A 17,337-nucleotide genomic window follows, 5' to 3' on the forward strand; every position below is an offset into this window, starting at 1 on the left:
CGAAAAGAAAACAGCTAGCAGAGTTAAACCCAGAACCACAGACTACCACAGCTGCTCTAACAGCAAAGAAAGATTTTCAGACTCATACAAAAATGACCCTATAACCATGGGCTTTCAGGTGCCGAATTGAAAAGGTCTTCCTGTTGCCTAATTCCTGCACACCTGAGAGCAGTGGAGATGGAAGAGGCCAGAGCGGAGAACTGTGGGGCATTGTGGGGCACATATGGGACATCTCTGGAGGCTAATAAATTCAATGTAAAGACATAATGCTTCCACACTAGCCTTCATTCAGATTTTTAGGTTCAACCTGAGTGCTACACCTGTCAGGTTCTAATGATATTATATCAATATTATATTGATTTTAGTGCTCCATAAATTGAGCTAATTGTATTTGTAGTGAAGACAGGCACTTGGTACAATAGAGCTAAATGTCTTAAATTCGATTTTAACTTGTAATGCAGACGCAGCCTGAGTGTGCAGTATGAATGCAACCATGGTCTCCAGTTCCTAAGGCAGAGGAACGTGAACGTTTGGGAGTGATCTAACTTCTGTGCCCATGGAAATATTCCAAGGTTATTCTAGCAAACAGAGGATAGAGGCACAAGGACAGGAGCACTCCAGTCACAAATTGCTACCATTGTGAAATCTTGATTTTACATTTAGACACAAAGAAAGGTATTTTTGCAGTTAGGAAAAGCATTCTACAGAGTTAACCCACAGTGCTATTCTAGATAAAACTCAGAATGAAAATATCATTTAGATAAAGAGATAATAATGTATTGAAATGTCTCACTATGTCGTGCAAAGGGCATAGATAGATCCCTAAAAATTCAGGTCATTTTGATCAATTTCAAGGTTGTTGGAGTTTAAAAATTGTAAATTTAATGAGGTTAGCTGTTTAAATCTGTAATTTCATGGTGCTATAATTATAAGGGTCCTAAACCAAAAAGAGGTTTTGTGTATGTCAAAAATTATTGTAAGAATTGACAGTGGGGAAGGTTTGGAGTACTGCCACCCTTACTTCTGGGCCACTGCTGCTAGCAGCACTGCCTTCAGACTTAAGGCAGCTGCTTGCTGGTTCTCTGAAGACAGAGCCATCAACATCAGAAATGCAAAGATAAGGATCAGATGTCACCGCATTCTGGCTTCCCAACACTGAAGGCAATGCACAAGTGTAGGTGGCAATACTGTGATTCCACCAAAATAACTTTGTTGTTCCCTGCAAAGACCTTTTGGGTCAAGACTCCCAATCTGAACAACCTGGGTCTCCCCACTGAAATCTGTCTTGGTGTCACTGGATAATTAGTAGGACTTTGATCATGTCACCATCCTATTTCTGAGTCTGTTGATGGCTGATCAGCCCAATTCTGGAGCTCCAGGTCTTATCACAGAAGGGGCAGGTAGCTGTTGAAAGTGTACAGGGCAGTTTTTGCTGCACTTTTCTTCTCCATCTCTCCTTGTCTGTGCTGCAGTGGGACCTCTCAAACTGTGTCACCCTCTCACAGATTACCGCTCTCCACTGGGGACAGTCTTGGGCAAGATTATCCCACATGTCAAAACCAATGCTGTACTTTTTCACTTTTTCAGCATGCCCTTAAATCGCTTGAATTGCTTAAATCCCTGTTATGTGGATCATCACTTCATCATGGTGAGTAGGCTTGTGTGTTCCATTGAACCTGAGAGCAATGCCATAGGGTGTCTTGTACTCCTGTCAGGGTCACCCATGATGGCAAGGTGAAATCCTCACCAGCAGAACAGGCATGGGACAGCAAGGGTAATGCTACAATGGCTGTGAAGGCAGATGAAGACTGCAGCAGCTTGGAGACTCCAACTTGTCGTAGATTCCAGGACACTGAACCTGGGCCTTCTATCCACCAAGGATCATGAGATGGCTGCAGTGCAACAGTCCCACATGTTAAAAGAGGTCACACACAGGTGTCTTTCTATGCATACTACTTTCCTAAGCTTAGGCCTTATGGTGACTGGTGAGTGGCACTGGGAGCAGGACTATGAAAACTGGAAGCTTTTAGTCATGGGCCAGCAGGTAGGTGGTGGATGTATCAGTAATTCTGTTTCAAAGACTGAGATGATAGAACAGTCTGGCAGCTGCATCTGTAACTGAGCAGCCCTATCTAGGATCTGCTCTGCTCCCCTTGCTAGAGGCTAGAAAAGATGCCCTGAACATAGCCACCTAAAATCAGCGCCCTCCCCCCCCGCCAGTGGACAATGGCGTCCACTGGGTTCACCCACCTGTGGTGAAAAGAGAAGGGTTAGCTTTGGAACCTGGAATATGAGATCTGTGTAATACCAGGCCAAGTGCACAGGACCAGGTTTCCCGGTCCATGAATCTGGTGGGGCCCTGGGCCCAGGGAACGCCTGGGCGGTGAACGGAGCCTTCCTTCCGGCTCCGGCTCACTGGAGAGGAGCCATTTAAACGAAGGGAAAAGTCTGCGACATCCGCTCCTGCTCCCCAGAGCACGCACCCCGAGAACGGCGAGCACCCACGGCCACACAGCCTCGCGTCTGACCCAGGAGTAGCTACTGCCGCGCAGCCGCACGCTGGGCCCCACAGAGGCCCCGCCCAGAACCGCGAGTTTCCCTTCTGTCAACCCCAGCCACGCCCAGCCCCGGGGCTCGCCACGTTCCAGCCACCAGGGTCAATCACGTGACAGGCAGACGGCCACTCCCCCTTCCCCGCCTACTCCCGATACTTCCGTTCGCTCCGCTTCAGCCACGCCCCTCTCCCGGCGACGTTCGGCGGACGCGTTTCTCCTCTTGTGAGGTCACGACGCAGCGTGGGACGCCTATGCTGGGCGCACACGTCTAGCTTGGCGGGGACGCGCGGCGATGGCGGGGCAGCAGTTCCAGTACGACGACAGCGGCAACACCTTCTTCTACTTCCTCACCAGCTTCGTGGGGCTCATCGTCATCCCCGCCACCTACTACCTGTGGCCGCGGGACCAGCACGCGGGTGAGCCGGGCCTGGCCATGGCGGTCTCGCGCCCCCGCCGCCTGGGGAGGAGTCGGGGTTGGGGGGGGTGTCGGAGCGGACCCTCCCCGGGGTGGAGAGCGGGCCTGGGCCAGCCTGAAACCCCTTCCTTGCGGGGCGCTCGGGGGAGCCGGCCGCGTCGGAGGGGGAGCTTCGTTGAGGTGCCCTGACCCGAAACGTCCGGTGGCGGGGCTGGTGGCGTTAGTGCCGGACCCGGGGGGCGTCAGGCGGAGAGAGCCGCAAAGTCCAGCGCTTCCAACGGCCTGGGGCAGAGCTTCTTCTGCTCCGGCCCCCCGCGCTGGCGCAACCTGGTGTGGCTGCTTCCCTGGCTCCTTTCCGTTGCCGGCCGGCTTTGTGACCCCCCGAAAGCTCGGGGGGATGGGGGGACAGAAAGGGCACGCGCCCAGATCGGCGCTCTCCCACTCTCTTTGCAGGTGACCTTTAAATGTCCCGGGTGTTGGGGGCTCCGTCTCTGCCTCCTTTGGGAGGCTGCTCATAGATCGGTATCTCTCCTGAGCGTCTCTGGGCTCCGTTCTGGTTTTGTACCGCTCGTTCCCTGCTCTTCTCCAGCCCTAGTGGGAGCGGGCTGTTCAGGAACTGGCATTCCGACAGCAGGAGCTGCACACAGATACGGTGCTTCTGACCGTGACACAAGGAAAGTGGAGTGCAGGGAAACTAGAGAATCCGTATTGAATTCCCCTTGTCTTTTGTAAATGTTCACGTCTTTTCATAAAGAGTACAGTCTTTTATAAAGAGTGAAGATGTGCCCTTTCCCAGGCCCCACCACTTCCCACAGTTCCCATGTGTTGGGAGTAGCAACCTGCAGCCGGTGGGGGCTATAATTGCCCATACCTGCGGAGGCACAGGTAAATATAGCAGCAATGGCCCACCAGGGGCTACCCTTGTGAACCGCCATTGCTTTCTTGCCCACCTCCGTGTTAGTAGGTCCCAGGACGATTTTTTTTGCAACAGTTGTCACACTGTTGACTCTGTTTTAGCTTGAGGTCTAGTGTGACCACTAGATCCCTTTCTGTAGTACTCCTTCCTAGACCCATGGTGTCCAGTATGCTTCCCATTTGCCCCATGTGGCAAATGGAAAACCGCAATGTGGCGAAATGGAGGATCCTCCACATGTTCTGTGCATATGCCACACCACTTGGTGGGACAAGCACGTGCGGGAGGCGGCTTCTTCTGCAGCTCTGAGCCGTGAGCTCTTGTGGCCCTGGTGGGCTGCTGCATGGGTCCAGTCATGGCTCATTTGCTCACACGTGTGGCAGCAGTTCCAGCTGTGGCTTGCACAGCTCTGTTGATTGCTCTGGGTGGGGGTGGCAGCTAGGAGGGGGCAGTGTGTGGTTGGTGGGGCTGTGGCGATTGTGATGTTTCTTTGGGACACCACTGTCCTAGACTGTCTCTTCCCATCTTATACATGTGAGATTGATAGTTCCTTCCAAACTGGCATACTTTGCATTTGTCCTTATTGAATTTCGTCATATTGACCTCAGACCGGTTGTCCAGATCATTTTGAATTATAATCACATCCACCAAAGCACTTGCAACCCCTCCTAGCTTCATGTCATTTGCAGACTTTATAGGCATGCTCTCTGTGGCATTACCTAAATTGTTGATTGAAGATGTTGAACAGAACTGATTCCTGCAGAACCCCACTTGCTATATCTTTGCAGCATGTTTTGTAAGCCATTGATAATTATTCTGTGGTGACTGTTATCCAATCAGTTATGCACCCACCTTATAGTATGTTCATCTAGGTTGCATTTCACTAGTTTATTAATGAGAAGGTGATACAAGTCTTTGTCATATACTTTTCTAAAATTTAGGTATAGCACATCAACTGCTTCTTCCTTATACACAAGGTTGGTTATCCTAATATGGAAAACTATCAATTTCTTTTGATATGATTTGTTCTTTACACATCCATGCTGTTACTTATCACCTGATTGTCTCGTTATTAAATATAGTGCAAATAATCAAGGAATCCATCTTTTCTGATACAGAAGTTATGCTGACCTGTAATTTCCTGGGTTGTCCTTATTTCTCTTATCTGTTCTTCAGCATTCAGCAAGAGAATTATGGTAGATATTACTGCTAAGATTGCTGTAAACAAAATTCAACAAGAAAGTAAACTATTGCAAGTTTCTAAAATGGTCTTTAAAATGATGTAAGACAATCTTTAAAATGATCTATAAAAATTATTTGCTGATTGTTGTTTGTGAAGTTACAGACTAATACAGCCACATTTCTGATACTATTGAATGAGGTAGCTACAAAATTGAATGTGGTGCAGCTCTAGGAAACTCTGAAAGCCAGTTTTTATCTACTTTTCTATCTGCCTTTTAAAGGCAACAATAAAGATAGAACCAGAAGAGCTTGAAGGGATGGATAAATAGCCTTCAAAGTCCATTGATATTTTTGGATTTGTTTTCAAACAGTTTGGTTACAGGTTAACATAAGGGTTCAGTCTCAAACCCGGGAAGCAGATGAAGAACAAGAAGCGCGTTAAGTCTAGTTGTTGGCTAATATACTGGCTGGCCTGCAATGCTGATGTGTCCTTTACTGAAGTGATGTAAGACTGACAGTGCTCACCCTGTAATCAGTGAAACACAATTTGATTATAAGTGCCTACCTGTTTGATAACACGTAAGCATTTGTATGCACTGGGTCACGATATTGCAGCCTGCAGTTTTAAATGTGGTTAGTGTGCTGTAAGCATAATAGTTAAGGGTGCAAGTCAGTCACAGAGATCACAGGTTTCATGACTTCTGCAGCTGCAGAGGCCCTTGTGTCTGATTCCAGGACCACTTGAGCAGTTGGCCCTGGGACTGCTCAAGTAGTGGCTGATGCCGGGGGGCTGCTGGAGCAGCAGTGGTCCAGAGGGCATCACTGACGTAGTGGTCTTGAGGGGCCATTCTGGAGGCCTCGGGAGCAGTGGTCCTGGTATGCTTTGAAGCAGCAGGTGGCTGAGGGCAGTCAGCACCTTCTGTTGAAGCAGGGGCCAGCCACTGCAGTGAAGCCTTCCCTCGAGCAGTGGTACCTCCAAGGCCCGAAGAGCATCTAAGATTTAGTAAAGGATATCTGTAGCAAAAGTTCTGATTTGGCCGTGGGCTGTGAATTTTTGTATATTGCCTGTGACCTGATCATGACTTCTACTAAAAATACCTATGGCTACATCTTAACCTTATACATTTTGTGATGTGTAATGTGTAAAGAATAAGGACTCTTACAGAGAATAAGAAACTTACAAGCTAACTTGGATCAACAATATTTAGGACAGTGGTTCAAGTGCATGGAAACATTGGACCATCTCGGGTGGGGAGGTGAACGTAAACTGAAAGGAAAAAACAGTAAATGAGAAAACAGAGTCTGTCAATCATAGGGGTCTCTGCTGCTTATCAGAGTGGGAAAAATACAGTTTCTGTGTTATGACTGAGGAGGGATAATTGCCCATTTCTTTTCTGGTTAAAACATCAATATAAATGTGTATGTAAAACGGGTAATGAATGTACACCTGGACAGTGTTGCTAGAGAATTCCTCGCAATGCAGTTTGGGTGCATCCACATATGAATAGTTTATGGATGTGTGTGTACTCATTTTTTATGAATTTGTTCTTCAGTTAAGTGTAGTCAGATATTTTTCTCAAGAGCCAATGTGAATTAAATCTCTAGAGAAACCAACATTTTTAGATATATTTAGGGTAAGAATTGTTTATTAAATCTTTCATAATGCTGTTACATGCATGGAAAAAAATAAATACAACCACCTCATTTGTGATTCAGCTCAGTCTTTGAACTGGGACATGACAGTCCATTTCTGCTGTGATATTGCAGAAAAAGATTTTGAAGCATTTCAGTGATGTGTAGCTAGGGGACCATAAAAAGACAATAGATTCTTGGTTTCTACATATTTCTGCTTACAATGATGTAGCTGTAGCTCTCTAATGTAAATGTTTCCTACAGCAACTGAAGTTGATTTAATAAATCGACCTCTCAGAAGTGGTAGGATTCTTCTGTCAGGTTAGCTGTGTCTATACTATTGACCTAATGACAGCGTTCAGTGTGAAATTTTTCACATTCCTGAGTGCAGTGTCTAGTTCAATCTAATTTTTAAGTGTAGACCAGGCCTATCTCTCTCCAATGACATTTGGAGCATTTTAATGGCATATTTCTGTAGCCTATGCCAGCAACTGAATTGCTCTGATCTTCTCTTCATAAAGCTTTATAGGAAACAACATGGTCTGTAAAGAAAAGCCCCAGGTAATAGATTTGTTTTTTTTATTTTTTAAAAATATGAAGGCTAATGAGTTATTCTTACTAGGTTAATGTAAAGCTGATTGGAAAAAATCTCATGAGTAGCGATATACTTCAGATTCATATAGTTTCTTTGGCATAAGGGGTCGTTTCACCCCTGCCAGCGTTTGATGCTCAGATGAAGAAGTTAGCACATGACATGCTGACCTCAGAGTTGTCTAGCAGAGTGATCAGCAACTTTTGTTAGGTGGAGTGCTGAAATTTGACCTTTTGACTATGTACGGTCTGAGTGCTGGTGATACTTTTAAAAGTCACTAATAGCTAACTTAAAATAGCTTCATCAGAAAAATTAAGATGCAGACCTTTGCCATTTAGGTGGTGGGTAGCATTAGCTGGTCTTCTGTTATCCCACAGGTGGTATGCCTTTCAGCAAGATTCTGGCTGCATGGGCCAGGAAGGGTGGGACTGAGCTTCCACCTGGCATGCCAATGAAAGTCGGCTTGCGTGCCACTCGTGGCAGCTGTGCTGGGGGATGCTGACCCCTGGTGTTAGCAGTACATTCCAGGGACACAGTGAACATTTTAAAGGCAATTTATAAGAAAGAAATACATGGTCAAGTGTGTATAATGAAAGGTATATCTTGGGATATTACTCCCATCCCATACTACTGTGCATGTTTTTTCTTTCTAGTATTTTTCCTTTTCCTCCAGTTTTTAAAACCTTGGACTTGTGCGCTCACAGGAAGGGGAAAGTATGTCTCAGAGAATTGGCCACTTCTGCGTATGTACATTAGTATGTGTGTTCAGTCCAGATCTTGTTGCAGTTAGTTGCCACTCCTAACAGCCTGATTACTTAGAGGGGCTCCAGGATGCAGGATGGAGGCAAGGATAGGGCTGCTTTCTGCTACAACTGTACTTCACCTTTCTTGTCCCTACCCCTTTGAGTGGTTGGCGTATGCCAGTGGTTGGCAACCGAATTATCAAGAAGAGCCATTTTTTTGAATTTTGTTAAAAACTCGATAATTCAAGAGCTGTAATGCATGTGAATAGAAGACAATCCTTAACAAATCTAACACCAAATCATACTTTTTGTAACCTCTGTAAGAACAGTGCATTACAATGATTTGCGATGCAATACGTGTTTACGGCAGGATGTCCACAAACTCATCACAAGTAAGAGAGAACCCCATGGCTGTATTAATGTCCTTAATCTCTTGGCTGGTGATGCCTGTGGCCATTTGTAGAGTTCTGTGTCTCACCATCTTTGCAGACAATGGCAGATCTCTAATTTTCTCAAGCATTTCATTTTTGGTTTTGAAATCCTTGTACGACTGCTCTGATGTTCTGATAAAGCACTCTTTTTTATGTAGTCGGTGCCTGTGAATGGCTTTCCTCATTTCACAATCTCTTGAGTTGCCCCAATACTAGCTTCAGTTATGCGACTTGGTGATTTTGCCTATTTAGCGAACATGTTCTTACTTTGCTTTGATTTGCATAGCAACTCCTTCATGGGTTTTTTTTCCGGACATCTCCAGCTGGATGCTGTTTGGCAAAAGTAACGTGTTTTTGAGAAAATGCTTCTCGAGGTTGCATATTTTTGTTGTTGATGAATTTCTCATTGCTCATGACGGAAAGGGAGCCCAGCTGAACTCAATATTAATCCAAAGGATTGGGTCCTTTCAGTTTGAAATTGTTCTAATCTTCGATTTTCTTCTTTTAGAAGTCATTCCAGCCGCACTTTAATTATACCAATTTTACTTTAATTTTTTAATTTAATTTTTTTTCTTAAAATGCATGTTGCTCTTCACAGCAGGAATGCCTCAAGCTTCTTTTTTCTTTTTAAAATTGACGTTATTAGTAACACGATCAAAACACCGATACAGTATCGTATACCACAAGGCACTGCACATATTAAAAGGAGTTATCCCATGTTTCGAGATCACGTTGTTTGCTATTTAGATATGACTTATTCGTTGTTGGGGTTTGAGATGTTCACCGTTCATCAAAAATAATCGTTTTTTTTTAAACTTTTGTAGTTATAGCATCAGAAGCCACAAAGAAGTCCTTAAAGAGATTCACGTGGCTCCAGAGCCACAGATCACAGACCTCTGGCCTATGCCACAGGTGTAATTGCTGCTATGTAGTTGTTTTTCACAGTCTCAAAAAGGGGTGCGGGATGGAAGGGTCACTTACTTTTCCTTTTCCATCACAAGCAGCCAGGAGCTATCTGAGTCCACGGAATCTTCTGAGTGGTGAAGATGAAGGGGGCCGTAAACTGCCCAAACGAATTCCTCCAGCCACCCTTGAAGCATTCAGTGTTGAAGGGGGTTTGTGCCAGTCCTCCCCAAGTCATGATGGAGTCTGGGGAAAGAGATGCTAACCTGTCCTCAAACTCTGTTTGGCTTTGCTACTCTTTCTGTTAACTTAACCAGGTTTTTTTTTTCAAAGCCTGAGCAAAAATATGTTGATGTGCTTACTGAGGCCATTGCCCTAGTAGTGCGTTCCTTGTGCACCAGAAAGCAAAATGGATTAGATGTGAGGTGCTGTGAAAGGCACAAAGCCAACAAACTGAAGAATAGAGATTTTTTTGTTTAAGGTTTTGCAGTGTTTGCTATTTGTAAGAGTATGATTAAAATATGATAGATTTAGAACACATTTTAAGTTTCTGTACAAGAAATGCACATTCAAGAGTAGGGTCACTTCTTTCCCCCTCTGTGGCTGAGCAGAGGCTAATATCAAATGAAGTAGATGCATAATGTACAGAGGAGCAAGATGTCTTTTTGCTTAATGGTGATCAGCCCATGGACGTATATTAAAGCAGTTTCAATATTAGTCACTTGCTATGATCTCTTGATGGAAAGGAAAAACTTCTGAGCACAAAGCAGAGCTCAGATCCTCAGAAAGGGCATCTGCAGGCACATCTTGAAATTTACAATGGAAGTTATCTGTGCTGCTTGAATCTAACTGAAGCCAGTTAAAATTACATCACTCCATTAATACAGACAGCATCTCCCTCATCCAGCACCCTGGAGACCTGACTGGTCCCGGACAAAGGAATTTGCCAGATGAAGGGAGGTCCACTGCCTCTTGCCACCCTGCCTGCTGTTCCTCCCTGCTGCTGATTCCGTCTTTGTCCTTGCCCTCCCATCTTCAGAACTGTAGTCCCCAGACCTTGGGCTGACTCCTGCCAGCCATGCTCAGGCTCCTGGCAGTGGAGGCTAGCTCCAACCCCAGCTGAACTGCTGGGTGTGGCCCCACAGGTGCCACTGCCAGCTGCAGCCATCGCCCCGTGGGTGCTGGATATAGCCAGGTCCCATCACCAACCAGGCTGCCAGTGCAGCCCTGTCCCCGGCTCCAGCTCTATGTAAGCAAGATCCAGCCCTGCCTGGGGCACTGGCTCTGGTCTTGGCCTCCCCCCAGGGCTGGCTGTGATTGTAGCTGGACTGTCGGCGCAGCCCCAGCCCATCGGGCACCAGGTTCATCCCCAGCCAGGCTGCTGGTGTGGCCCTGTAGAGGACAGCTCCAGCAGGGGACACAAGCCCTGTTGTGCTCCCTGGCTGTGCAGGTGGTGGCTCCGGACCTGGAGGCTTGCTCCAACCCTGGCCAGGCTGCTTCTGTGGCCCTGGCCCTGTGTGCACTGGACATGGAAATGGCCATGTCCCCACGGGTGCCAGCTTGAGCCCCAGCCCCATGGGCATCACAGGTGCAGTCCTGGCCCTAGCCCTATGGAGGCTGGCTCCAGTCAGAGAGGCAAGCATAGCCAGGCTCCAGCTGGCCCTCCCCCTAATAGCCTCCCAACGTGGGGACTTTGGTCCAGTAACATCCATGGTCATGTACTTCCATTGTTCAGAGTAGTATGTTTTGACAAACTAGAGCTTTCATCATTGCAAACCAGAGGTTGGACTTTGAATTTGCCTCTCCGGAGATTCTGCAGACAAATACTTGATGCTGTTTCTCCCAAATATCTGTTCTCTCCCAGCATGTTGTTGAGCACAGTCCTTTGAAGTTCATAGTGCTTCCCAGTGTTCACATCTCCCCTTAGAGAGAGTACATGCAGTCCTGGCTCTCAAGACATAGTCAATGTAATAAACTCCAAAGGCAAAACATAATTCAATGAGTAAGGTTTTGCAAGGGTATTGCAGGAAATTGCCATATTTGTCACACCCTGCTAATTATATACAGCTCTTCAGTAAATGATGGATTCTGGAGGAACATGCGCGGCCCCTCCTTTAGGTTGTAAGCATTAGAGGATGTAAAATTATAGATGTCCTCAATCATAATCACAGCTCTGTCACACCATCATGAAATGCCCACATGGCTTTGTATGCCTAACACTTCTTTACCAAGCAGGCCCAAATACTGCTTCCCCCTCCGTGTAGGTGCTTAACTTGCAGCACATTGACTGACCCTGTGGTGTATCCAAATAAGTGCCATTGGCTCCTGCCGGCTCCAGGGAACAGAGGGAGCATACTGTGGGCAGCTGTTTCTGTTCCTTTGTGATCTTTAGTAATGTTGCATGCAGGCCTGTAGGTATCAGTGAATGGGTTGTAAAACTAAGCTCTTGGCTTGGCCCTCCCAACACAAGCAATAAATGCGTCTCCCTGCAGGGTCACTCCCTGGCCGTGCTTCCCTCAAAATTTTTCTTGTGCATGCTAAGAACGAATTATCATATGAGCACCAATATGGAGGTTGTAGGGGAGGTGTGGCATGGAGGAGTTTAGAATTTTGGAAGGGGCTCAGGGCTGGGTCAGAGGGTTAAACTGGTGGGGTGAGGTCTCTGGCTGGGAGCACAGGGTCTTGGTAGGACCAGGGGTGAGGGGCTCAGGATGTGTGAGGGGTTCAGCTGAAGTAGCAGCTTAGGGTGTGTCAGGGAGTGAGCTCTTTGTGACAGGCACAAGGATGAGGAGTTGAGGTATGCGGGAGAGGGCTCATGGCTGGGGCAGCAGGTTGGGGTGGGAGGGAGAAAGGTCTCCATCCGGGGGGGGGGGCAGGTTTTGGTGTGGTGCTGGGAATGAGGGGTTTGGGATTCAGGCTGTCTGGGGGCTATCAGGAAGAGAAGATTCCCTGCCCCGTCCCCACCCTCTGGCCACTCTGGGGCCACGGGGGAGAGTGCCTGTCAGTGTTCCTACTAATCTTTCTCCATCCCTGTTCAGAATAAATTTTGTAGTGTGCACCAGGGCATGAGCAGATGTGCACCACCTATAGAAACGCACGCTGTGCACTGCGGGTGGCTGTGAGCACTCTGCTAATCATCTGGGTGGCTCATGAATCTCTCCCGGGCAGCTGTCCAAGCGCTGAGATAACAGGGAATGCTGATGTCTGTTCTGTGTGGCTGCAGCCCTGAGCACCTGCACAGCCCCTTCAGTGGGCTTTTCTGTAGACTAAACATGCCCAGATTTCCTAACCTTTCTTCGCGGTTCAGACTTGCTAAATCTCTTATCAGGGTGTGGAGCTGTTTCCACAAGTGGAAAGGGAAGAGTTAAAATTCATTGTTGGAAGGACAGTTAGTAGCCCAGGTTGTTGCTGTAGGCTGCATTAGATGCTTCTGATACAGTAGGGTATGTGTGAAGTAGAAAGTATGGGGAATTTATGTTGGATAGTGCTGGATTTGGGTGAGTATTGTGTTTCTTGAGTTTAACTGGTCTAAAGGGGCAGTATTGGGGTTCTGGGGTTCATTAAGAGTATTGGACAAGTAGCTCCTTGTGGGAGAAATGGGCTGGCTCATAAGTCTCTCTGTTTGCCTGTAGAAAACCATAGGGGAAAAACTGAGTTCCTGGTCAATTCAACACTTTCTGTAAATGTACTTTGGAGTAGGATTGCTTATATTCAAACTTCTGCTGCCATAGGGTAGGCCAGGGGTGCACAAATGGGAGGATGTGAAAATTCAAAAGCAGGGCACAGCACAAGTGGCTCTTCTCTCCCCACCTTCCCCCCACCCCGCTGCCTCACCACAGCTTCTGTCAGCTTGGCAGTGCTGTCTGCTGGCCTCATTGATGGTCCTCCCCCCACCCCTGTTGGGGACTCTGCAGCTTTGCTGCAACCTCTCTGGGCTAGGTGGATCTGTGTTGCCGGCCCTCCTGTTGTTGTCATCATCCTCTGCCCGCACGGGGGGATACCATCCCCTGGGAATGCTGGAATCATTTCCTGTCTCGCAGCGTGAGCAAGCTGGGTGGTACATGTGCAGAGGCAGCTGAGTGGGAGTCATCTTCTACCAGGACATTCTTTGTTCAGCTTCCTGGAGAAAGTTCAGGCTTTTATTTTTAAATGTAATTATGTTGATCGTTTGTTTTGTTCTTTTGTTTAACTTTCCTCCAGAGAGCTGGAGAAAAGGGGTGGGGGTGAGCGGGCTCTTTAAACAGTAGGGAGCTGTTGGGTTTTTGTTTTTTGTTTTCTCTCCCACCCCACAAGCTGGAGAAGTGGGTGGGATGGGGTTTTGAAACATCAGGATAGTTTTTTAGACAGATAGCTAGTACTCTCCATCTCATTAAAATTTTGTAATGTTACTGTTTTTATGTATGTATATTCACATTTATATACTGATTGATGAAGTTTTCACATTTTACGTACTTATTGTCTTATACTTGCTGAAAGTATAGGAACATAACTGAAATTTCCATTGGTTTGGATTTTATTAGACAGGTTGCAGGGCCCTGGCTAATTGCAGAGCCAAAAAGGGGGGCCCAGCGTAAAAACTTTGCTCGTCACTGGGGTAAGTTGTTTGCTCTCCAATACTGTCAGTTATTAGCAGGGCTTTCAGTGATGACTGCATAGCTTCAACATCAGACGTTTTGTCCTCTGCAGTTGGAGGGAGCTGCTTTTAGACCCATATCATGGCAAAGAAAGATGTCTTCTCTTGCAGCCAGTCTTATAACGTGGACACTTCCTGTTTTCTTGTCTTATCCATTTGAGGTTAGTGGCAGCTGGATTTTTCCTTCAGAACTCCAGCAAGTAATGTAATAGTGTACTTATAACCTAGTTGCAGAGAGAGGTATGGTCAGAGGTCTGCTTGGCTTTATAACCACTTGAAGAGAAGAACAGTCATGTCCTACGGAAATAGGCTCACAGGCAGTATGATGCCTGAGTCATTTGATATGAATCCCTCAAAAAAAAAACAAAAAAAAACTTCCCTTGAACCTTTTCAGGATGTTTATTCCAGGGTGTATAAGGACAGAGAAAGGTATTCTTTGTATACAAACAGCGTGTGGGTTTTTTTTGGCAAGGTCCTCATGAAACTCAGTGTAGATAATTGAGATCTGTTGCTCTCAAAAAAACTACTGGAGCACCAAGAAGTATTCTTATGTAAGTGTAGTATGTCTACACTGGTAGATGTACAGTTCTGGGAGTCAGAGGTTTGCTCACAGAGTGCTGCAAAAAACTTTTGTGTCTGGATTGTGTACCTTTTGACCATGAAGTATATCCACCTCCTTAGCAGCTCTTGCAATGGCACAGAGGTAGCTATCGCACAGTGCAGCCGACCATAGGGCCTTATAAGAAGGGTTTGCAATGTCACATGAGGCCGGCAGTCACATGATGCAGGTTTCCAAATCTCATTGTTCCATGGTCATCCTGCTACATTGAAAGCTGCTTTTCAACTGAAGTGTGTGTGGGGTGGGGGGAAGTGGGAGAGTGTGCTAGGGGGTGCACATGTGTTTTTAGGGCAGGAGAGAGAGCATGTTGACACCCCCCCCAAAAACACTGGATTTTAAGTTCAGACAGTGGCAGAAAACAACCTGTCCTGAGGCAAGGGGAGATTAAAATCCTGACATCTTGCTCTGCCTTCCTCTGGGTCTCTTTGCGCAGTGCACGCACATGCCTGTCTCTACGTTAAACAGCATGAGTGCTCTACCTAAATGGTTTGCTCTGTCTCACAGACCAGATCGGCATGGCAAGCAGGCTGTCCAAAACAGAGCTCTGAAAGGAGATAGAGGCCTGCCTGCAGGGCAACCAGCTGAAGACAAAACAATGAGCAGAGTGTCCATTGGAGGGATTATGGAACATTTCTGGAGGCCAGTTACAGCACAGTAAACAATTGAAGTGTCCACACTGGTACTGCAACTCTGGAGCTGTGCTACAGAAAGCACTGTGCCTCTGGTTGAGGTGGTTTTCCTAGAGTGCAGTGAGTGCAGAGATAATGTGTGCTTAAGTGCCTTGCCAGTGTGGACACTACTTAACAGCTCTGTAACTTGCCAGTCACAGGAAAGACCTTATATCTACTATACTGGAGCTTGTGAAATGTTCCTTACAGGCTTTAAGGAGTAGCCATAAAATAATGGGACAGCACATCACATGGTTCGTTCTTAGTGACCTGAAGCATAGCTTTGGCAGCTGTCTGCTTCCTGCACAGCTCTTCACCCCCCAAGTAGGTCCCCCACATGTCCAGCTCTGTATTACTATGTATGCTAGTCTTCTCTGTGTTGTGCAGGATTTACAGAGCTGAAACGGTTACATGCTGATAAACTGAGATAGCTGAGGACTGCGGTATATCGTGAATGAGACAATGCATGGATTGAGGGGACGATCTGCAGCTGAGGGGAGGATGCCTCTACTGAACTAAGGGGAAGTCGGAGGTCATGGAGTAGGAAGCCAAAACATTTAAAAAAAATCTAAAAGACATGAAAGTTGAGAAGATAAACTGAAAATAAAATGCTATAAATTGAAATCAAGATTGCATCATCCAAGTTAGTAATCCAGTAATAGACTTGAGTTCCATCATTAAGTTAATACTCACAGTGATGAACATGTGTACATTTTAAAGAGTATAAGACCATGGCTGTCCATCTGGTTAAAAATCCCAACTAAAGAATTTTGCTATAGTCAATCGTATGTACAATTTGAAGTGGATTAAATATCCTAATACAGACCCTCCCCGAGCTGCTAACATCCACGCAGAGGAAAGCTTCTCTGCAGCCTTGGGAGCAGATAGGAGGTGCAGTGGCTGTGACTGGCATGAGTGCAGGCTGGAGGACTACAGCCAGCACTATCCCCTGGCTCCCCTCTTCTCCTGCAGGATCAGCTTGGGCTCTGGCAGCCCTGAGCTTCATCCTCTTGCTGTTCCCATGGGCTCCGTGCACAGCCCCATCTCAGCTGGAGGAGGTGAGTGGTGCAAGGGTAGGCCAAAGGTTTTCAGATGAAACCTGGGCGGGTGGGTGGGGGAAGGGCTTCCAGGGAGTGGAATGGGAGGGGTCTTGGTGGGAGGTAGGGTTCTGGAGCAGACTGAGAGTGGAGATCTGGCCAGGAGAGATCTGTGGGTGCAGGGTTTGGAAGGCAAGAAAAGTGCAGCAGTGGGTTGGAGATGGGGTGTCTGGCTGGTGGGGGAGAGTGCAGACTGGCCAAGAGGGAGGGTACAGAGCTTTGGAAGAGCTGGGAGGGAAGAGGTGCAGGAGCAGGTTGGCGGGGGAGAGTACAGGAGCAGACTGGGGTTGGGGTGGAGAGCTGGGCAAGAGGAGGGTCAGGGACACCTACTTGGCTCTGCACTCCCTGCTGCTGTCAGGTACTGCCCTCCACTGCTGCCATTGGCAGCAGTTCTGACCAATGGAAGCGGTAGAGAAACGCTCCAATGAGGGGTTTCCAACACTGCATTCCCCCAGTCGGGGTGGCAACGGGAATGGCAATGCACGGAGCCCTCTCCCCACCAGATCCAGCTGGTGGGACTTGGGGCTGCCGCGCTGCCTGCAGCAGAAAGCTGGGGCTGGTGCTACAGCCTCACATGGGGCAATAAGGTTGAAATGCCAGCATGGATTCCCTGCTGCAGAGGCATGACTGGGCGGAGGTGAGCCCTGAGCCTCACGCCCCACCTGCATCTACAGACCACAGTTTGAGAACCAGCAGTTTAGGGAAAATTCAAAATAATCACTTATAAAAATAGCTAATCGGAATAACTCCAGCCTAACAAAACTAGTTGTTCAATATTAATTTATCAGCAAAAATAAAATTAATTAAAATATGACACATTTAATCATTTCCACTTTCTTTTCTGCTAATCTGAATATAGACACATGTTCTTATTCTTGTAGATACAGCAGTTTTAGTTTCTGGCATGTCCTGGCTATGCTCTGGACAAATGGCTATATAACATTCCAAATGCTA

General features: G+C 46.9%; 1 protein-coding gene across 1 annotated transcript in view; it reads left to right on the top strand.

The window, feature by feature from the left end:
* The first annotated feature begins 2,779 nt into the window (after positions 1–2,779).
* Positions 2,780–17,337, top strand: part of SEC63 (SEC63 homolog, protein translocation regulator) — a 94,893-nt gene continuing 80,335 nt past the window's right edge. The window contains exon 1 of the mRNA XM_074990781.1: positions 2,780–2,971. Within this exon, the coding sequence (XP_074846882.1) occupies positions 2,848–2,971 (124 nt within the window). The 5' untranslated portion in view covers positions 2,780–2,847. The remainder of the gene's footprint in view (positions 2,972–17,337) is intronic.

This window comes from Carettochelys insculpta, chromosome 3, assembly GCF_033958435.1.
Source record: "Carettochelys insculpta isolate YL-2023 chromosome 3, ASM3395843v1, whole genome shotgun sequence".
Lineage (NCBI taxonomy): Eukaryota > Metazoa > Chordata > Testudines > Carettochelyidae > Carettochelys > Carettochelys insculpta.